Source organism: Acanthochromis polyacanthus, chromosome 15 (genome assembly GCF_021347895.1).
Source record: "Acanthochromis polyacanthus isolate Apoly-LR-REF ecotype Palm Island chromosome 15, KAUST_Apoly_ChrSc, whole genome shotgun sequence".
In the NCBI taxonomy this organism is placed as follows: domain Eukaryota; kingdom Metazoa; phylum Chordata; class Actinopteri; family Pomacentridae; genus Acanthochromis; species Acanthochromis polyacanthus.
In genome coordinates this window covers 3,583,509-3,606,398 of record NC_067127.1, presented here as the reverse complement: position 1 = coordinate 3,606,398, position 22,890 = coordinate 3,583,509, and the positions used below count along the sequence as shown (strand labels likewise).

General features: G+C 41.4%; 1 protein-coding gene across 7 annotated transcripts in view; it reads left to right on the top strand.

Annotated features, from left to right (window-relative positions):
• The window catches only part of ccdc88ab (coiled-coil domain containing 88Ab), an 84,702-nt gene that overhangs the window by 29,055 nt on the left and 32,757 nt on the right, over positions 1-22,890 (top strand). For all 7 annotated transcript variants that reach the window (XM_051959502.1, XM_051959501.1, XM_051959500.1 and 4 more), the window contains exons 4-8: positions 5,132-5,201; positions 14,441-14,499; positions 17,356-17,439; positions 17,637-17,777; positions 18,450-18,622. In XM_051959502.1, the coding sequence (XP_051815462.1) occupies positions 5,132-5,201; positions 14,441-14,499; positions 17,356-17,439; positions 17,637-17,777; positions 18,450-18,622 (527 nt within the window). The remainder of the gene's footprint in view (positions 1-5,131; positions 5,202-14,440; positions 14,500-17,355; positions 17,440-17,636; positions 17,778-18,449; positions 18,623-22,890) is intronic.

Below are 22,890 nucleotides of genomic sequence, written 5' to 3'. Positions count from 1 at the left end.
ACATTAGCAGCAAAAACTAAAAGACAAACTCCAGCTATGAACTTTGTTGAAATGCCTGTTTTTATTTATGTTTTACATGTTTAATAAAAAGAGGACTTTTGCACATTTATCCTTCAGGGTTGATCTTTCTCATAACGTGTAATCGATCAGATGGTGCTCTGGCATTTTTAAGAAAATTAGTTTTATTGGGAACCAGTTTAGAGAACATATTAGCACAGATAATCATAAAAATGCAGAATAACCAGGCTCAATCAGGCTTCTAGTATGAAGAGCGTGACAGAAAGCTCAGCCTGACACGTCGTGCTTACACAGCAAACACATGCTGCCTTTGTGTTGGTGGACAGGTGTGAGCATCAAGTGGAGTGGGACAGGTGGTGTTTGTCAAACGACAGATCCAGTTTGAAATATATTTTCTTTTTTTTCTGTAAAACTAAAAGCAGCGTTGACATGAGAACAATCTAGTTTTCCCTTCCAAGGGGCCTGGTGTCTTATTAACTTGAGTCAACTGTCTGCATTGTATAAAACAACAAAGGAATTGGGCTGATATGTTGCTTTTTCTCTCTCTGAGGACTGAAGAAACGACACAAGGGACCACCCAAAGAGTCTCACGGCTTCAGATAGACTGACTCTCAGCTCTACAGTTTCCTTTGAGGGTGCAGATTTTGGTTTCTTCGCCCTTTTTAAAGTCTGATGGTTGATTTTTGCCCAAAGCGGCTGTCTTGACTTGCTGATATTGGCTGTCGGGAGCACCAAATGCTCGTGTGTGAGACACCAACTGTGGCTGTTTGAGCTGATGATTCTGTCTGACGCTTGTTGAGTCAATCTGAGTTCAGACAGTATGGCTGCTTTGGTCGTTTCTGCCTGGAACTGCCTGATTTTAGTCACCGTCATGTCACCACCATGTCGTCATTATGGCTGTCATCAGCATGTTTATTATTCACAAAATGTTTATACACCAGTAAATGTAGTGATTATGTTATTTGTATGTATACTCCAGGCTTCAGTTTATCATTCTGCCCTGAGCTTCATAAATGCTGCCCTAAAAATGTGTCATTCTTGGCAAATTCCATGGTTGTCTTGTTTTTTTTTTTTTATTATTCTACACGCTCCAGTAGATCCTGAGACTCTTTAAAATCATGTTTATGAGGGGACTCGGAAACTGAATTTTAATTTTTATGCGCCACATAAGTGGAACGATCTGAAGAAGCAAATTTTTTTTCAGAAAAATAAGTTCAATTTCAGCAGCATCATGCCTCAGTTTATCATTTACACATTACAACTTACAGATCAGAGTGTCTACAAAGAAACAAAACATTTAGGCACCTGGAAGAGAAAAGTATGTTATTTTAGTTCATGACCAAAACAACAAGAGAGGCAAAAAAAAAACAACAACCAAAACAGCAGGACAAAATATTCCAAAAGCGAGACAGAAAATAACAAAAGTAAGAAACAAAATGACAAAAAATGAGACAAGCAACACAAAGCAAAACAAAGAGACAAAAAATTTGACAAAAAGTTACGAATCCACAAAAAATGGACAAATGAAAAAAACAAGACAAGAAATTACACAAATGACACAAATGAGGGGAAAAAAATCCAAAGTGAGAAACAAAACAACAAAGTAGACAAACACAAGTGAGACCAAAAAAAATCACAACACAAACAATGCGCAAAACACAAAATGGCAAAAATAAGACAGAAAACACAAGTAAGACAAAAATGAGAAACAAAACGGCAAAAACATGAGACAAATGGCAAGTCAGACAAAAAAACAACAAAAACAAGACAAAATGTTACAAAAATAGAACACAAAATGACAAAAGAACGATGAGCAATCTAGTATAATTTATGATCAAAACAACCTCTCGACGTCTAGAAATTATTTTAAATTTATAGTTTTACAAATGTGCAATCTGCAGTTAATGTCTTCTGTCATCTTCACACTTTGAGGGCCGGATTGGAGCCTCTGGAGGACCGCCTCTGGCCTGCAGGCCGCATGTTGGACACCCCTGATATAGAGGTTAAATGCATAAAAGAAGTAGATATAATTCGTCTGTTGAAAATAGCCTGCCTAATCCATTTTTTTTTTCCATGGATGGCATCTTAATACTCTCTGACCTCTCGCCCTACACACTCCTCACATCACTGCAGACGGAAAGATAGACAGACGGGTCAACACAGGTCAGTGCTCTTATCGGCACTGAGGGGAAACCATGGCAACCAGGCTCCTAACCTAATAACCATGACGGTCTGTTACCGCGACCCCAAACCCCGACCTTCACCTCAGGCCCCCGGAGCCTCGGCTTGTCTGTACATGAAGGTTAAAGCCTGGATGTGTTAGTCAGTGTTTGTCATAATGTGTCACCTGGTTTCTCAAATGAAAATCTGTTAGCACGTGAAAACGCTTTACATTACTGTGCGAGACTGAGCTATTATCTGCTTGAAACCAGATGTGAGTGAAGCTCTGGGTATCTGTCGCCTCGTGATCCACATCTTCTTCTGTCAACTGCTGGTTTAGTGTCTGAGTCAAACCAAACATCTAGCTGCAGAGTCGCCGCCGCTGCAAGCTTCTGATAAGGAGGATGTAGCTGAAGTTGTTGATGCAACTTAGTGAGTAAATTTGCTTTGATGTGGAGAAACAATTGCATGCGTACATTCTTCAAACAAGCATGTTTACATAAATACAGGTATATGGGAGAAGGGAGGAAATGCTGAAGGATTTTGAAGAAGAACTTGAAAGAATGAATGCAAATTGGATATTTGATTTATTTAAATGACAACTGTGGAGTGAAAGTTTGTATTGATGTACATATGTGGAGCTGTAATTATTGTGTTTCTTCATTTTTCAGTGAATATGTGGTTTGTGAACTGCACAGTTTTAACTTGGACTTTGTGCAGGAAAATCGGATGCATTTCCTACATCAGATTTTCAGATTGTGTGCAGTGTTGTTTGCAGCTGATCAGATCTATCCGCTTGGGTTTCTGTACTAATGATGCAGGCGTCGGTACCTGCGTAGGTATTGGTATCTCCTGATAAATTGTTCTGGCAGGTTCCTTCCAGCTTTCCTGTACTGAAGCCGCCCCTCCAAGCGCCAGCAGCTGATTGCCTTTGGCATCTGTCCACAGATTGTTGTTCTCCATGTTGTGCTCTCCTGTCACTTTGCATTTGTTGTTGTTGTTGTGGCGCCAAAGACACTCTGAAATCCGATTTAAGTGTCTGGACTCGGACATCTGCAGAATTCTGATCTGTGAAGGAAATCACATTGATAGAAATCACTTTTTTGTGCCGTCTAGACTTTCTAAAATCAATCTGGAAAGTCCCAAAAAGCAGAGTTGTGCTGGCGGTTTTAACAAGACGGATTTTTTTTTTTTTTTTTTTTTTTTGGGAATACATGAAAGCTGCACAGATGTGGTTCTATTTCTGACCAATCAAAGCCACCAACTGATGTCAGATTTCCTGCCCCCTCTTTTACCTCCACTATGAGGTAATGCAATATGTATAGGGCAGATGGTTACGGCAGAAGGGGGACGTCTACTAACCCCTTACTTAAATAAGCCTCTTTGTCATGACTTCAGCAGAGTCGAGGCGTCGGGTCGGATGAGTTCAAGCTGCTTCCTGCCGTCAGGTAGACATGAAATATTCAAGTTAGCTGACCTTCATGTCGTTTCTGCTTAAAGAAACCAGCCTTCCTCTTCAGCACAACTGCGGTTTGGAGTTGCTGCTGTAAACGTTAAATCTGTAAAAATATTTGGGCAAGTGGCTGTGTGCGATTTATAATGAAGGCAGCGCCCAACCAAATGGATATTACATAATGCTAATAGGCCCAGATGTGGTTCTATTTGGAATCAGACATACCTGGGAAAAGGTTAAGCAATTATGTACAGACATGAATGTGGGTAATTTGTTTGTGCATGACTGCTGCCCTGAAAACCAAAACATCGACACTAATTATGCCCCCATCCCTTCCCTGTGTGCATTATCGGTGCATGTGTCTGAGTGTTGTAAATAGCAGCTCATGGTTTCATTTTGGTTTTCATGAGTGACGCGTGAAAGGAGGGAGCCCTGCGGTGAAACCAGCAGTTTAACCCACATCCACATGACTGTCTCCTGCTTCATCGCACACATGCGTTGACCGCTAATGCACAAAACTATCACTCCTGTCCACTGTTTAAGGTTTATGCTGTTAATGTTGATGTTCTTTTTAGCAAACCTATACTTCAGACTTAAATATTACAGTGTATTACAGATATTACCTGCAGGGTTTTGTACCGTTGGATCAATGAGGATTGTGTTTGTGCTGTTTGTATTCCTGCTGTCATGCTGTAAGATGCTTCAGACAATGTTTATGATGGCAAAAGGCTCTGAAAACCATTTTATTTGGAGTTGAAGTGTTCATGGTGGGCTTTTCTGGCACTACTGACAAAATAACACCCTCAAAATCTCAGAAAATTTGGTTAGAGATGTGTCAGTTCTCTTCGGTTTCGTGGCTGTACATCTTTTTTTAAAGGCAAGGTTATTTGTATAGCAGCCTTCATGTCCAAGACAATTCAAAGTGCTTTACATAAAACATTAAGAGTAATACAGTGAGGTGCAGATAGTTTAAAGATACCGTGCAGATATCATGCATAGACGCATGAGAAAAGAAATGCTTTTAACCTGGCTTTAAAAGTGTCTACATTTGGTGAAAGTATAATCTCCAATTAAAACCCTCACATTTTGCCCTCGTTTAGTCTTTAGTAAACTGAAGAATTCCCAAACACCGGTCTTCATCATCTTGTCTTGTGTTTATGCAACGAAGTGAAGTGTGGCTTTAGAGTTGGCAGCGGGGGGGGGGGTATTCGGATACCAAATTAATATCCGAATAGTGCAGTAGCGAACGAATATTCGGATATTCGTGTCCAGCCCCAGGGATTTGTAAACGGTCAGTAGGATTTTAAAATCTATTCTGTGATTGACTTTGAGCCAGTGTAGAGATTTTAGAAGTGGTGTGATGTGTTCAGATCTCTTAGTCCTGGTTTAAACTCTAAAAGCAGCGTTCTAGATGAGCTGAAGCTGTTTAATGCTCTTTTTGGGAAAAGCTAAATATTTGCACCTACTCTGCCTTTCCTGACCTCTTTCTTTTCTTTACAGGAGAGTCTCCAGCAGCTGGTGATGATGCCTTTGCCGAATGTTCTGGTTCTGGGCCGTAACCCTCTCTCCGGTAAGTGATGCTACACAAAACACTGCAGCCACAAGATTACACACACCATGTCCAGTGCTGTGCAGGTTTTAGTCTGTGTCTTCCACGGCCGTCGCTGTAGTCGGTTCAACAAGAAGACACATGCTAATTTACAAAGCTTTTAATTATCCAGTGCTTTCATGTTTCCCGTGACTTTCTCTCTTGCTGTGGGTTCCATTTTCCAGCTGCTAAATTAAATTGTTGCTGCTTGTGTTCAATATGGAGCAGCTTATTGATTCACATATGAACCATGATGTGGGAACTTAAAAGAAAGTGGAAAAATGTCGATTTTATTGCAGAGGTGACGTGAACTGGACAGATTAATGGGCTTCTTTCAAGCTTCACATTCCTTTTGTTGGTGAAAATCTACCCATGCTGTATAAATCCTCCCCACAGGCCAAATCGGTGGAGCTCTATTACCCGAAGTGCTAAATTCATTTTGTAGCAAAGCTTTGACCTGCTGAACCCGGCTGAGCTATTCGATATGTCTGGGCGGCCTAAAAGCAACAGTGGTGCAGCGTCGAGAGTGTGAATGTCATGAAAACGGTTTTGAGCAGCTTGACCTGTGCCACCCCCCCCCCCAGTGCTATTTGATATTCCAACATGGCCTTGATGAAACCACTGAGGAGAACAGGGCTGGTAGGAGTTCAGCATTTAAGATAACGGTGGACTGGTTGTGGAAATACTGTTTGTTTCTCAGCACATATAGAGTTAAAACCATTCTAGGATCATCTGCTTTTGGAAAATGGTGTCAACCCTTCATAGCCTTTGTCTGCATCACTGCAAACATCTGCTCTTCAAACTGAGCTGACTCAGCTTTCAGGCCTTCTAAATCCCTGTCCTCCCCCAGCTGCCTTTATCACACTTTCACCACAGCCATTGCTGCTATTTTGGGGTTTTCATCGCTTTACAGTGGTCACAGTTACTTCTTTTAATTTTCATACGCCCCCGCTTGAGTGAAAGGTAAATAAAGGAACAATGAGGGGCTGCAGGGAGCGCACGCACGGATCATGGGCAGCATGTTTCATAACTCCTAAACAAGTTTTTCTTGGTGTTTTTTTTTTCTTTTTATAAAATCCCCTCAGTGCTGCTTCCCATAATAACTGTCTAGACATTGTGAAGCCAAGAAGGTTTGTGTTTATGAGCAGAACTCTTAAAATAATGCCTCTGCTGCATTTTCACAGCAGTACTTTTTTTGGAAAGATCAAATTTAAGGGCCTCTGTGTTTTTGGTCAGTGCCGATACCAGTTATTAGCATTAAAGGAGACTGATAGCTAATATTTGTAGCTGATACTCCTGTGCAGCAAAAGTAATTTGCTTTGTTTGTTCACGTTTAATGAAAATAGCGCTTTTTAGCATGTATCTTTGGCGATGACAGGCTGTTTGTTGTGACGTTTAACCAGTCAGACAGTGCTGTAGGCTGGATATAGTTGAAGACCACAGAAAGGCTGCAGCATCAGATCCAGGCTTTGTGTTTTGTTTTTTGTTTACAGATAATTTTGTGGCATGTTGCTGTCTCCATTGAGGACTAGCTTAGGAGTGACAGGAAAGGTGGGGAGGAGAGATTGGGGGGGAATGACATCCAGCAAATCAGTGTCATGAGTCACAATCGATCCACAGCCTCTGCAGTGGGAACTTCCATTTCCAGTTCATGGGTTGCCTGCTCCACTGGATGAGCCATCGGGGTGCCTAGAATAGTGCATTTTTAGCCCTTTTTTAATTGGGAATTGCTTAGAACAGAAGATATAAACCAAGAACTGGAAGGACGCTAAATATTGAATCTAATAATTGACCAATCTGACAACCCTAATCTGCTTCAAAAATCTTCTAATATGACATTCTTTCATATTAAATGAATGCTTAAGTTGACCCAGAGCAGACTAGAGATGGAGGGAAGCTGCATCCAAGTGTACCAGAGCAGGCAGAAAACATCAGACTGCATTCCTCAAGGTCTCTCCTGCCCTTTACCCTGCAGCTTGTCAGATAATCAGTCGGCGTCTCCGACCAGCGGCGGCCGTGGAGTCTGGCTCTCCGGCTCAGCGGCTGCCAGCTGAAAGTCATTGGCCATGTGGCTTTTATTAGGCTCCCATTACGGGGCAGGGGGACAACGCTGCATGTGTGTGAGCGCATGCATGTGTGTGTTTGTCGGTCGGATGGGGGGGAGGGGTGTCTTCACAACTGTGAACAGTGGGAATGCACTGTAGTTACCCCCCAGGCTCTGCTTTACCCCAGTCTGCCACGCACAGTCAGATGAACAGACACACAGTCCGTTTGTGCATGCAAGTAGTGTTTAGTCATGCACATGTCATGCACACATGCACACAGAGCGCCTCCTTTGTTTAGTCTGTCTGAAAGTCTGTGAATTATCAGCAGCGATCTGGTCTGATCTTCTGAAAACTTACTTTTCTCAGTGTGTTTATGACCATCAGTGACTGCAGGATTATTATTGTCTGAATACGGTGTGCAAACATTCACAATAAATAAACTGCAACAACTATATGACCAAAAACATCACATCCTCTCTTCTTTCCACTTCTGCTGAAGGGAAACAGTTGGCAGCCAAATTCAGATCTCACAGTCTAAATACATTACATGGATAAATATGGCCAAACATATGGCTGACACAAATCAAAACTGGTTTCACTGATGTACCGCTCAATGGGCAGAAATCCTTTCTGACAGTAGCTTCAACAGAAAAAGACAACTGTTGACAGCTGACAGAAGGCAAACTGAGGGGCTTGAAAGTTGCGTTTGTAAGGCGATAGTTCAGAAAGAGGTGCTCCATGTGTGTGTGCTCTTATATAATCTCATTTTAAAGAAGTAGAAGATGAAGTAGCACAGTTTGGATAAAAACAAGAAAAGAATGAATAAAAAAAAGAGAGCCTAAGAAAATGAAATGGTTTTAGGTCTTCACACTAATTTGAATATTTCGCAAAATGTTTTTCTCTTATTCTTCATGCAAACACTATTTCAGGTCATTAAAATGGAGTGTTTCTCTTTTTTAAGTGCAGATTTTTTGTGTATGTGTGTGGACATACAGAGTCCAACAGAGAGCAACAATAATTAGACCCTCCAGAAAAATGCGATTATGCGATCGCATGAATTCCCGCATTAATCACCAAAATGCCGCTGATTATGCGGGGGTCAATTATTTCCCAAAAGGATGCATAATCCCTGCAAAACAGCCCATAATTCCCGCAAGAATCTCACATTTTCACGAAAAAAAAGAGAAATATGCAGGTCCCGCTTGATTTCACAATTTCCGCATAAATGTCCGTTCCGGTTTTCAACAATTGTTCTCAGCCCTTTTTCAGCATTGAGGAGCAAATCATTTTAGCTGTGATTGACTTCCGGAGTCTTTATGTTCCTTCCCTTAATGACTATTTTTATATAAATAAAAAAGCTGCTGCATGGGAGTTGGTTGGCGCCGGGGTAAACTTTTATAAGCCAATGTCAATAGTAAAATTTCGGCTAAATCAAGCAATATCTTCTGGCTCATCATCTTTATGCTTTTCTGTCATGAAAATCTTTGAAAACATAAAAAAAATCCCTCCAATTTCACAGCCGATCAGAAGTGAGGGAGACAAGCGATCTGTGCTTTTGCACAGCGACGTGTGTCGCCGTCGCCTGCCGCTGCTAAGTATCGCGTGTTGAATCTATCTCCTGTTGCAATGACTTCCGCATTCCCCCCTCAACTGTCGCTTCCCGTGTGTCAAGCCCCTAAATCTAGCGACTTTCCAAAGTGTCCTAGCGACTTTTTTTGTCAAAAGAGACTAGCCACAAATCTAGCGACTTTTTCTGCCGTTTTGGAGACTGACAGGAAAACTGGGATCATTCTGCAGTTACTGTTTTCAACAAGCAGCAGGTGCTGCTGTGAGCTCCTCCCCCTCCCAAAGCACAGGCTGTCAGTCCAGTAACCTGCAGCAGTCCCAGTGTCTGATTAGAGGACACATCCTTCCGCGGCCAGACGGCAGGTGAATCGCGCATATTTTTGCACATTTCACAACTATTCGGATACTTTGCAACTTTCCGCAATTTCCCTGCATAAAATGGCATAAAATCCCCACATATTTATTTGCATAATCAAGGATTTTTGCCTGCATTTTTCTGTAGGGTCTAAATAATAGCAAATAAATACCGTTTTAATCTGTTATGTTTGCATAAGAACATAAAAATTCACAACTTTACTTGGCACCACTTCACCAGAATGCAAAAGTAGAGCAGGGCTATATAGCAAAAAAAAAAAAGTTTAATTTTAGTTTTTAATTACCTGTTTTTGATAACGACAAGAAGACATAATTCTGTTCTGTATTTAACCACTTTATTTATCAAATTACTGGAATAATGTATAATAATGGTAACACAGCCATGGAAAACACACACAAATAAAAAACCCACATAAATATAATTCAGAAAGTATAAATGAATGATCTCACCTTGATGCACGTAAATAAAGAAAGCCGGTTAAGCCCAGAGGTGCTCGGAGGACGATCAGGATGAAGCTGCTGCAGTGGCTGACCTGGACTGGGTGGAACCGGACTGAGACTCTGCAGTGACCTCCTTATGCACCCCAACATCCTGCAGGCCTCACAGCAGGCGGCTGGGAGTGTGATGTGCTGTGGTATTTTTAGACCATTTTGCAAGGACACCCACCCGTCCCTTCAGGCCACAGCCTCCGCCAGAGAGGATGGAAGTGACAAAAAGACCAGCGGCATCAGACTAGTGAGCCTGGGAAGACCTGAGCGACGGAGGGCGACAGGGCTGCATAATCATTAGATATGATTGGCTGTTTATAACCCAGGGAAATAGCACACTTGGCATTTGTTCATACAATTAGTGTTTTAATTAAGTGCCTTCATGGCAGTTTGCATCAAATATTTTTCACAATCAGAATCAAAAATCCTTAAACATCTGTAGAAAAAATATGTCCTAAAATATACAATAGAGAACAGTAGAAACATAAATGCAATATGTGCATTTTTTAAGAAAACAACATGTAAATATACAAAGCAACATTATAATTTAAAAGCAAAGCTATCAGATATGCCATCAAACAATTTTCTTATAGCTATTGATGAAGATTTACCTCTGCAGAAACGATAAAGTGACAGAATATCTCAGAAGTTTGATGTGTTGTTGAGGTAGATGGGCTTGGTGTTCTTGTTAGAGCATCTGTAGTCATTCTTGTGTTCCTGTGCTTGAGATATTTTCTTAAAATGATGGTCTTGAGGACAGAATTAATTTTTGAAGGCTGGGGGAAGATACCCATTTAAAAATATCTGTTTTATGTTTACACGACTGTTGAAAAATTTAGGGTCACCCAGATAATTTCATGTTTTTCATGAAAACTCCCACTTTTATCCACGTGCTAACATAACTGCTACAAGGGTTTTCTAATCATCAACTAGCCTTTCAGCACCATTAGCTAACACAATGTAGCATTAGAACACAGGAGTGATGGTTGCTGGAAATGTTCCTCTGTACCCCTATGGAGAGATTCCATTAATAATCAGCTAAAATAGTCATTTACCACATTAACAATGTCTGCACTCGATTTATCATTCATTTAATGTTATCTTCATTAAAAAAAAAATGTTTTTCTTTCAAAAATAAGGACATTTCAAACCTAAAGTGGAGAGAATGCCAGTTTGACCAGTATTATTTCATGGTAATTGGTCGCTGCCTGTGACGCTAAATTCAGCTCCAGGCAGTTCTGAAGACGCTGCATCTTGTTGTGTAAAATCCCAGAAATAATCTGCTCGTCCAGCTTCGTCCTCCCCTCCGCTGAGACGGCCTGAACACACACTGGCGTTCTGTCAAAGCAGCATCAGATTGTGTGTTCGAGTTTTATCACCGACATGCAAGTCATCAAGTCCTGAACGGGGCGATTCGTCCCGGCAGCACAGAGGGTTGTAGCAGGAGATTGCACATGCACGCACAATTTTTATTTCTCCTCTTGTTCACTCACATCCTCGCACACAGATTAACAATGGCAGTGCAGGAAGACGGCTTAGTCGCTGTCCTTCTGACCTCGCGTTTCCTGCCAGGAGGATGAAACGGGGTGGAAAAGGAAGGCTGGACGAGTGAATTCAAACACTCCTCTGTAGCAATGTTATAGGAAGGAAGGAAGGAAGGATGGGTGTTGCAGAGAATAAATGGATGGATGATGTATGAGAAGGGAGGGAGAGGGTGATGGAGAAAAGACCAGCAGAGAGAAGAGCAGCACCTCCTTGATGCTGCTGCTGGAGGGAGATTTCTTCTTTCTATTTTCAACCTCGCCTCTCTGCCTTCCTCCTGCTCAGTCTCCTGGTTTCTCTATTTCTATATTCTTCCCTCTGCGTTTGTGTTGCTTGTACTCGGCGGTGCTTTTCCCCTCTTTTGTCTCTTTTCCTTTCATCTCTCCCCCCTTAACTGTCTCTCCCTCTTGTTCTCCCTCTCTAGCCGTATAAATTATTTATCCTATGAGGTCCCTTATCTTTCCTCGGTTGGCTCCAGTAGATTTACCGAGCTTAAATCCCCCTTCCCTGACGAGAATAGGTTCCTATGGCTCTAATAGAGTATTGTTAAGCCCTGCAGCAGTTGAGAATTAACTTTTATCTGCTGTCACCCTTCTAGGTCCAGATATTCTCTTTATGCGCTCCATACTTCTTTTATATCATAAATGGAAGTGCTGCAGACGTTTAGTATTTGTCTCCAGTACTGACAGACTGACGAAGCTCTGCTCAGTGTTCACAAAGTCCTTGGTTGATTAAATATTCCTTAGAAATAATCACTTAGCATTAAAATACATGTTAAGTCATACATTTTAAGTATTGGAATTTAAGTGTCGCAAAAAATGGATGGACACCATGCAAGAAAATGGCTCTCAGCGTCCAAATTAACTCTCTAAAGTTAAAGTATCTCATGTGGGTACTGCTTCTTACAAACGCTCGTCAGCCGACCATCATAGAAAGAAGTGAGACTGAATAATCATTTAAATATAGAGATAATGGTGCACACTTTTAGAAGGGCTCCTCTGAAGAGCTTTCATAGTAGTAGTTGTGCAAAAACAACGAGAGCTCGAGAGAGACGTTCGAACCCTCTAACCTCCACATATCTGGTCAATGGCTGCTGGATTAAACCAATACTTGACTCTGATTTTACCTCTGCACAGATTTCATAACATCAAGCCTGATCGCTCTCTCTACATACACATTAGCATCACTTTTTAACAGGCAAGTTTGTCCAATAGATCTAAAAAAAAAAAAAAAAGCATATGTAAATATCAGAAAGAGATGCTGTGAGTCCATCTCCACATGTTTTCTTCAGGTGTTGTCAATGATGCTCCTTTTCAGGTAATGAAAAGTTTGCCTTTTAACTGAAAAAGAGTGTTTCAAGCCAAACCATGATGGTTTTTATACCTTATTTAGGTGTTTTTTGTGCCTAAACTCAACCAAACTGCGAGTGAAATGAAAAAATAATGGATTTAACGTTGTGGAATTGAGAACAGGTGGGACTGCTGGAACATTTTGAACTTGTTTTCTTTACATTTGTTTAACTGTCGGACTTTAAAGCTGGAAAACTTCCCTCAGAGCTATAGAATAAACAAAATCTACCATGTTTCTTTGGCTGCGTCACATCACAAATTCAATTACGCTTAAATTTCCATTTTATAACAAAACATTTAAACATCCGCCAGTCTAATGAGTAAATCAACAATGAAATCATGTTCAGAAGAGAAAAGCTGCTGCTAAACTCCAGCTTTCCTCCATCTGTGAGGGGAAGAAAAGCGACCTACCTGACGTCTCTGATTGGACTCTGACCAAAATGTTCAGCATAATCAAAGTTTTAGTTCATGGAGAGCAGCTCGGCAGCAGGTTTCTCACCATATTCCTGATGATTTGTGCTTAAAATTCACACATGCGCTGCTGCTGCAACAACTGCCAGGAGTTTAATACTGAGCTCTGAGCTGCTCAATAACACATTGATTTGTGTGCATGTATCGATTCAAGAGGAATGAGAGAAGGGGAATTGATTTGATCGTGTGGAGGATTCTGTAGAATGGATGAATCCTGTCAAAGGGTGCTTTGGCTTATTGAGTTGTCTCAAAGGAACAACTGGATCATCTGTTTCTTGGTGATTTTCTTGTAACAACAGAGCAGTTATTCGATAATTCATTCACATGATTCGATTCTCATTTTAATCGCTTGGAAATTCCCACAAGATTGAAGTCATACATCAAAATTCTGTATTCCTTTTGTTTGTCTCTTCCTGCTGGGATGATCAGCCCATTAACTGAGAGGCAAACAGAGCCTCACACACAGAAAACATACTGCCACTAATCTGGATTTATGATCATTACAGTCGGACGGCGTTGGCACTCACTGCCCTCTGAGCTGCTTTATCACACAGCCGGATTCAAACAGGGGGAAAAGGCACACTCAGTCCTGGTGCAGAAGCACACATCGTACCAATATACCGTCACACTTAGTCAGTGCAGCACGCACCACCTGGCTGTTCAGCCCCAAATCCCACAGATGAGCTCAGGCCTGTTGAGCAGACGAGCAGCTGTTTGTGGGTTTCAGCAGTTTCTGACAATATGTCCTGACATGTGGAAGAGTTGCTGGATGTTCATGCTGCCAGCCCGCTAAACTGTGGAAAACATTGCGGCACCGTGACTGGAGGAAGAGGCTTTATAGGGGGAAACTGTAACAACCCAAGAATTCAGCTAATTGGAAGTAAATGTGGGAAAGAGGGGCCTTACGATGAGGCTAAGCTGCTATGCTAACCACGAAATTTAGATTCTTACGGGAAAATAAATGCAATGTTTCAGATGAATGAGACCCCATATGCCAAGTAAACAACCATGAGCCAGATAATTTCATTACTATGCTTGAAAAAAAACATGTAAAGCTTCATTTTAAAGAAGGACTCAACAAATGGAGCCATTTATTAGTTATTAGCTTTTATTATTAACCAGATCTGTCAGTTTGAGGTGAAGCGCTTGAGGTGAAGGTTTCCACTGCTATGAACAAAACATCAATTAGTAGAATTTATTCATCAACCTCTGTGTGTTGTTGCCACTTAAAAAGCCACAAAAAGAATGCTTGACAAGTCTAAACACACTTAAAATACTACAAAATTGTCTGTTGCTTGCTTGGTTTTCACAGTAATTTTGTTTTGGTTGTCATGCAGACATATTTGAAGTGGTTTGCCTTGTTTTTGTTTTTTTCTTCTTTCAGAGCAAGGTCTGGAGGAGATGAAGAAGCTGCTGCTGCTGCTGCTCGGCTGTGCTGTTCAGGTAAATTCATCAAAACAGACCTGTACCTTTTCCATTAATCTGACTGCATCTGCATGTATCGACTTCATTCCTGAATGAACACTCTGGACGCTTTTCTTTGCACACCCGAGTCCTGTGAAGTTGTTTCTTTTCACCTTTTAGCACCAGTATCAGTCCAAAAACATCACTGAAAGCAAAGACGCGGTTCCCTCGCCAAAAAAAAACGCCTTTCTTGTTTAGTTATACCTCTATTACGAACTAAGATGTCAATAAAGATAAAACTTTACAGCAATGAAGACAGACTTTAATTGCTCCTGTAAATGAAACTCTACAGTAATGAATGTAATCTTGGTTTTTACAGCGTGTTAACAGGCGCTGATGTTTAGTTTGTTGCTTCCAGCTGTTTGTAGGAGTTTTTCTTCTGAGTTTATTAAATACCTACAGAATCGGAACCCCTGCAAAAATGTAAATGAAGCCGTTCCATGTATCACGATATTGATCAGTTCTTCATAAAAGTCCTGAATACCAACGACTTTCATGCATGTATGAATCATTTTACTAGAAGATAACAGACTATTGTAACAGACTGATGTTGTTGTTGATGTTGATGTTTCAGTGTTTATTGTTCAGTTCCAGATTTACCTAATGTCAGTGAACGTGCCATGTTTAGTTAGCTCACCTCTGATTGGCTGAGAGTCAGCAGTGGAGAGAGCTGGGAACGGCGGCTAATTCTGGAGCTAAGTTATGGGGTTTTTCTAGTTATTCTGGAGCTAAGTTATGGGATTTTTCTAGTTATTCTGGAGCTAAGTTATGGGGCTTTTCTAGTTATTCTGGAGCTAAGTTATGGGTTTTTTTTCCATACACTGTATACATAGTGGACCTAGCATCTGGCTCAAGAATTGAAGCCAACCCGGAAGTGTCAAAAACTTGCAATATCACGCCGTCCGCTAGGGTTGGCTCCAAAAAGCTTTTGCTCCATAGACCCCAATTCATTTTTGGAAAAAATAAAATTTGATAGACTGATTTTCTACGGCTCAGGATTTTTTTCCCCCGTTAGTTTTCATGGTCAAAATGAGAGATCAGGTGGCTGATCTTAAAATAAATCAATACTGAATTTTAAATAAATCGTTAAAGTTGACGGCGCCAGGGGGCGTGGCTATACTTGACAGCAACAGAAGCCTTTGCGGTAAAATGTGGGCGGGATAAGAGAGTCCTCAGCCAATCCTGCCCCTAGTTGCTCTCCGGTCCAGTCTGTTTGATGAAGGTTTTTGCGTCACTGGCTCCAAAAAAATCCAAAACGGCGACCAGGAAGTAGCAAAATCCGGGCTTCATTTTCTCTGCATTGAAACCAACGGGTGACGTCACGGTTAGTTTACGCCTGGGTTTTTCTAGTTATTCTGGAGCTAAGTTATGGGGTTTTTCTAGTTCTGGCGTTGGTTACGGCCCACAGCAGCCTGTGTGAAGGTTCAATAAAACACCAGAGAACCAGATAAAGTCTCACTCATTCATTGGCTGATGTTCATCGGTGTTTTGCCCTGTTCCCAGCGTTTCATTATATCTGATTTCCTTCCATGGAGATGGCTTTCCTTTTCTTCGAAGCATCCGAAGAGTCTGACTTACACTTGGGAGCCATAATGAAGGGCAAAAAATTAGTGAATGTAGCACAATGCAAGGTGGAGTACAACTGAAGAAAGGAAACAAAGCCGTCTTATAGCAGTGCCTACCGATGTATTCATCCGCCCTGCTCATCAACTAGTTCCACATAACCAGTTCTGATGTAACGATGAAACGCTGTAGGTCGATGATGTCATAAACCGAAGACCTCCTGTTTAAGTATGAAGTTTGAAGCAAATTGATAAAGGTAGGATGTGAGTTGTATGGACATGCAGCAAGTAAATAATTGAATTTTCATTCTGCACATTTTCAGGGATTATTATAAGGTTTTGGGTTTCTTTTCATTATTTTTTTGCCCTTGTGGTACTGTGGCACATCTGAAATCAATCAGCTGATTATTTTAAAACCTTAAATCCTAAAATATCCCTGACATAGAGACAGGGTTGTTCAGAATCTAACAGTAGATGACTGTGTACTTTGTTAAACACAGTTTGTTTGTTATGTAGTGAATAAATGTAATATTTTGTTTATTATTGTGCATTATGTCACTTGATGTACTGGAAATAATCCCCTCTGTGATGTTTTGAATTTAATAAAGTCCAGTTTAGCCTCTCCTTTGGTCATTACATTTAGTTTTGGTCATCTTGCAGCAATTAAATTCCAAATCCGCAAATCTAATTTTGGCAGCAGTCTCCATTAGTTTTGACTCCCTTTATTGCTGCCATCATCCCTGTGATGGATGAATTAACTCCATCATGCAGCTTAATGAATGGCATCACAGACCTTTTCCTGTCTTGTCACAAAGCTCCATTCAGCTCTTTCTCACACTAGTCCATTGACCTTTAACCGGCTCCATTGTTTCACTGAAATGACTCTATATAGTTGCATTCATGCATTCCACCTTCATACTGCGGCGACATCAAGCCTGCGTTCAGCACAATTGTACCTCGAGCTGAATGAGAATCATCATGCGGTGAAACTGAGGCGCACATCTCCGGTGAAATATCCTGTTCTGATCTCATATTCTGCCAGCAGCAGGGGAAAATTATCTCTGATGCGGAAGATAAACTTTCATCTGAAGGCTGGACTACATTCCTGAATTTAACTACAGCTTCCTGGAAACCTTTTTTTCCTGCTTTGTGTCTACGGTTTCGGTCTACTTACCTCCACTTGACCCCAAACCTGCCCTGACATCTCTGCTTTTCTCCACTGAAGGTTCATAAATTAAGCTTTGACCTCTGTCACCTTGTCTTTTGTTTACAGTGCGAGAAGAAGGAGGAGTACATTGAGCGGATCCAGACTCTGGATTTTGACACCAAAGCTGCCATAGCATCCCACATCCAGGAGGTATTTCTACTCCAGAGTTAACAAAACTGAAGAGAATTAAGATGTTTGATGTTCTTACATCTTGCCAGATGTCTTTAGCTTCCATTATCTCATGTGTGGTAGCAGTTGGCTGGCAAATAGTTGTATGTATCGTGTGGTAGTGAAAGTTCTGGACATCAGATGAAGCTTTATTAATGATACGATGGTGGTGATTTTAGGTGACGCACAACCAGGAGAACGTAGTGGACCTGCAGTGGTTGGAAAGTGGAGAAATGCCTCCTGAAGATCTGGACGGCCTCTCAAGAAACCTGGCGTTCCACCTTAAACGTCTGGTGGATGAAAGAGACACACAGCTGGAGGTAATAGCAGGAATACAACACAAATGTTTGTTAATGTAGAAAGAAGCAGCGCAGACCAAACTACAAACGTGTGGTTGTTTCTGTAAGCTTTTAAAATCCTCTTGTTGTCAGGACTAGATTTAATGAAACTTGTGGGCTTTTTCTAGCAGCGTAATGTGGAAACGTTTCCTTTTTTTTTCCTTTTTTTTGGCTGTTACCACAAGAGAGAAGCCTCAGGAAGGAAGGGTTGCAACTGTTAACCGTCTCATAGATGGTGTGTGTGCGTTTGTGTGCGTTTTGCTTTGGCTCTATGCGTCATTAAATAAGTTTCCAACCCGTGGGGTGCAGATCTCCACGACTGATATAGCTGATTTCTTTTTGTGTGTGTGTGCGTGTGTCGGGGTTTCTAATGGCCTCCAGATTATCACTGCGTCGTCCAGCCGTTCTCAATTAAAATCCCATTTCCTGTCACGGGCACTAGATCAAAATAGGCTGTGTGTGTGGGACTGTGTGTACTTTTTACCCTGATGCCTGCTTTCTCTGCTTTAGGGGCGATGGCAGCGCTTTGGTCGGATCTATACATCTACTCTAATCTTTGATTTTTAGCCAAGCCCGTCATCGATTCACAGCCCGATCCGTCTGCTGCCTGTCATTCTCACAGCTCCTCACCTGTCGCCTCTTTTTACCCTCCAGACTATAGTAGAGCTGACCCAGGAGAGGGATTGTGTCCAGTTGTCCCCGCTGGCTCCATGTCCCACACAGTCTCCCGGTGACTCCCCCAGCATGAGGAGGACCGAGAGCCGACAGCATCTTTCTGTGGAGCTGGCCGATGCCAAGGCCAAGATCAGGCGCCTTCGGCAGGAACTGTGAGTGTCACGGCCTTATCAACCGGATCAGTGATTATTTAAATTGGACTAAAGGGACTAACACAGGGAGGAATGACAACTGTAAATAGAAGTGCACACAAAATCAGTCAGTGGCTGGAATAACCTTTGCAGCACTCAAAATGCTCTAAAAATGTTCCTTAATTAACAAATCATGCACAGCTTTGGATTCGGTGTCTGACCCAAAAACGCATTGGCATGCACAGAGGCCGGAGATCGAAGCATCAGTTAGTGGACAGTCTACTCTACCAGCTGAAAACCCATTCTCTTACATTTCAGATTCTTTTATTATGGTTTGTGTTGAATTGGGAAGATAAACTGATACTTAAGGGTTGTTATTTTTACTCCTGCTTAATCATTAGTCAAAGTGTCTGCCATCATACTCATGTTGAGAAAAGGATCTTTACCCAAAAGATAAGAAGAAACCCCAGACTTTTAACAACTAGAAATCAGTGACAAAGCTTGCATTTTCCACTTCCGTAACCCTTTAAGCTTCAGTCAATTCCAGCCGTTTTCAGTACAAAAAAATCGCTAATATTCTATTTTTAAATAAAGAAAAATACAGGGAATATTGGACGGGCATCGTGAGGTGCATTTCCTTGAAAACGACCGATTCGGGGATTTTATACCGACTTCAGGACATGTTTTGGACAAAATAGTTTACTGGCTTGTGTCATCTGGATGTAAAAGGTTGGATTATGACCGTTTTTTGTGGAATCTTTTTTTTTGTGTGTAATAATGAACCCGGAAATGTGAGTCGCGCTGTGTGCGTTGAAGCCGTGTATAGAGAACGGATGGATGAATATTTGTTTTTGTCGGACAAATGTGTTTTTCTCACCCGCTGTAGTAATCGCATCTGAAAGTGGTTTATACCGGCGGATTCATGAGAATCTAAGCTTTCCATCAGCGTATAGTGTTTGTATAATCGTGTTTGCAGCCGTCGGACATTCTTGAAATTCCTATGCAAATTAGTAGGTGTACCGCCAGCGGTACACTGAAGCTTAAGGGGTTAAGAGCTAAAAAACAGTAGTGTAGCTGGCTTAAAGTAGTGTAAAATGCACACACAAGCTGCAGTTGTATGTGAACATATGTAGAGGTTCAGTATATAAATATAAGGTGCACAGAATAGAAGGTGGAAAAGGTGTAGATAGTTGGGTAACCCATGTTGATGCACCTTCTTGCAATGCAGTCACAATATTCTGTAGTGTGTCATAGCCCAGTTTTTCCATTCTTGCTCCTGTAGTCTGATCCTGGCATTAGTCGAGTGTAGTTCTCTAAAATCGTAATGGCTGCTGCGGGGCTCGAACATGAACCTGAAATAATAACAGCGATGAGGAAGAGTCCGGCGGTCCATTTCCTCCCTACTTCATTATTACTCGCAGGAGACTGCTGTTGTTGTGTCACACTGACTCACACCAACAAACACACACAGGAGAGTGAAGCCTTTAAAGAGGCCTTTTAAATTCTGACTACGAGTAATGGAGCTTCCGTTTTAAAGTGCAAAGACAAAGGCTTAATGGCCAACACAGATCGGACCTTCTGACATTTGTGCTTCTCACTTAGAGGGGAAGTATTTCAGTGTTGCAGGAACATATTAGACAGGCCGGCGTCATGAAGTTGCAGAACACATGCAGTTCTTCCTCCAGGGGAATCATTTGCATGCTTGAGCAGGTCTGATAAGTCCACTTAAATGAACACAACCAGCAAGATATTTGTCAGAACAGCTCAAATTTATCCAAAAACTAATTTGAAATGGCAAAAGTAGCAGCCAGATGAAGCTTAATTACATCCATGTAGGCTTGTTAGTGCTGCAAAAGTTGAAAATGTATTCAAAGGAGTGAAAAATGTTTATTTAGGCAGCGGTTTTGCATCAGGACAGATTGTTTTTGTGTCCTCTGTGGAGACAATAGTCTGTGTGAGGCCGAACTGAAAGCCTAAATTATGGTTGTTCAACAATAAGTCAGAATGGAGAGCAGGTCAGCATCTGTTTGCTCACAAGAAAAGCCTGAAAAGCACCTTGAGTGACCTTAAAACTCATTTACTCTGGTTCTCGCGGTGAAAAAGTCTGACATTAATCACAGTGGACATCTCCCTTGTACTTCCTTGACCTACATTATAACAATTTGTTCAGTAGACCTAAATAGGACGACGAAACGGCAAGAAAATGAGTCATTTGTTTGTTGGTTGCTATGGCGTTGTTTACTTGTTGCCGAGCCGTCGGTGACAGATATTGTTGTGTGATGAGCCAGAAAAGGAACAAAAAAAAAAAAAAGCCATGAAGTCTGATCACAGGACTGAGTGTGTGTGTGTTGTCTCTGCATATATTAGATGTGTGTGTCTGCTGTGTGATGGAGTCCAGGTCAGAGCCGGAGGGTTTGCTTCACTTTTCCCACAATGGACCGTTTGTTAACGCTGCTGTTAAAGCTACTGTGGTTTGGTTGTTATTTAACTCAGACGCACACTGAGTTTATTCCTATAAAACATGTTTAGAGTCACATTCACTGCAGTACACAGTGAGTCTTTGACTTTTGGTGCCCCTTAAGGTTTAACTTAATAGTATTGATGTAGTTGTTTTGATTGTTTTCAACTCTGACTGACCTAGAAAAATATAGATAAAAAATGAATTTTTGAGTTAAGTTGTTGGGAAAATGTGGCAGCATTTATTGGACAGCAGTAATTCATTGAAAACTGAAGCATATCTTCAAGGTCAGAAAATTGTGAGAGCAGGCAAATGGATAAACTAAAACTGTAAATTATTAAACAAACTTCTATCAAACTGTTAAAAGAAATCTGGTTGCTTTTGTGTCACAAAATCATGTTTAAAAAAATATTAGAACACTGTGTTCAAAACCTGTAAAAATGGTGACAGTAACAGGAAATATCTGTAAAATAATAAAACTTTTTTGCAAATTTAAACACAGTAAAGTAGTGAGATGTAAATTGACATAAATGGCACAATCGGCACAAAACCAAACAAAAAGAGACACAAAATTGACAAAAAGGTTACAAAGCAACAAAAAATGGACACAAATGAGACAAAAAAATGACAAGAAAGGAAGAAAAGACAAAAAAATAGACTAAAAGCGCAAGCGAGACCAAAAGGAAACACCAATCATATTTGCCAAACTGAGCTGCTTGCAGATGACGGTAACGTAGTTTCAGTTGAGCTTCCGATAGCAATCAATACTGTAGGGTTGAAAATGCTTTTTGTTTGCTGTCAGCAAGACAAGGATGCATTTTTCCAGATAGGTTATAGAAATATCAAGGTGACGGTAGCAGGGAGATGACATTTATCAGACGAGGAGTAAAGGTTGCTTTCATTTCTTTGCTTTTTAAATATCGCTGTGAATGCTAGTGTGCATGCTCAGCTATTAGCATAAGCAGCTGCATCCATAATACGAGCCCAGCGCTAATCTGCCGCGCTGGAGCCGACAGGTGTTTGTGATTTGAGGAAGGAGGAGGACGAGGAGACGACTGCAGGAGGCGGAGGAGGGTTAACTGATGAAACGAAAACAGAAACATGTGAGGGAACATCCTGCCCGAATGCCGACTGACTTCACAAATAACGTGAGCCGTGGGAGGAGGAGGAGGAGGAGGAGGAGGAGGGAGATGAATGAGAGAGCAAAAGAAAAGAAGAGAAAGGATGCATTTGCTTATTGAGATGCACGGCGAGACTCCAGAGGGCTGTAATCAGATAGCACATCAGATGTTCAGTGGAGCAGCGTCTCAGGAATGCTGTGGGTTTCTTTCAAAGCGGTGCGACACTTTCTCCCTGGATGCTCTGAGCCGGGAGAATCCGCACATAAACACACCACAAATGTCAAGCTGCCCTCATTCGCTGTCATTTAAACAAACGATACAGAGGAGGGTTTGATGGGATGCAGAAAGACACCACTGTTAAAGGTGAAAGAGTAATAAATTTCTCTCTTGTAGTTGAGCCTCAAGGGGAGGGTTGAAGAGTAGTCTGTTTTCTTTTACGTGTTATGAAGTCCAGCAGAAGAATGTTGTTTATTAGTCGCCAAATTCAGGCCAAGAAACAGGAAAGACACTCGTCCTGACCGCCACAGCTCACACGCAGCAGACACAATGGGCTATTTTTACTAAAGAACCCGGGTTAGTGGGTTTTCTGATGTCTTTAAATGAACATGTCATCAACAGTCTTATTATGTTCAACGGGAAACTCCCCGTTCTGTGTGTCACCAGACTTTATTCCTTAGATCAACTGCAGATCTAATCTAGTGTGACGATGT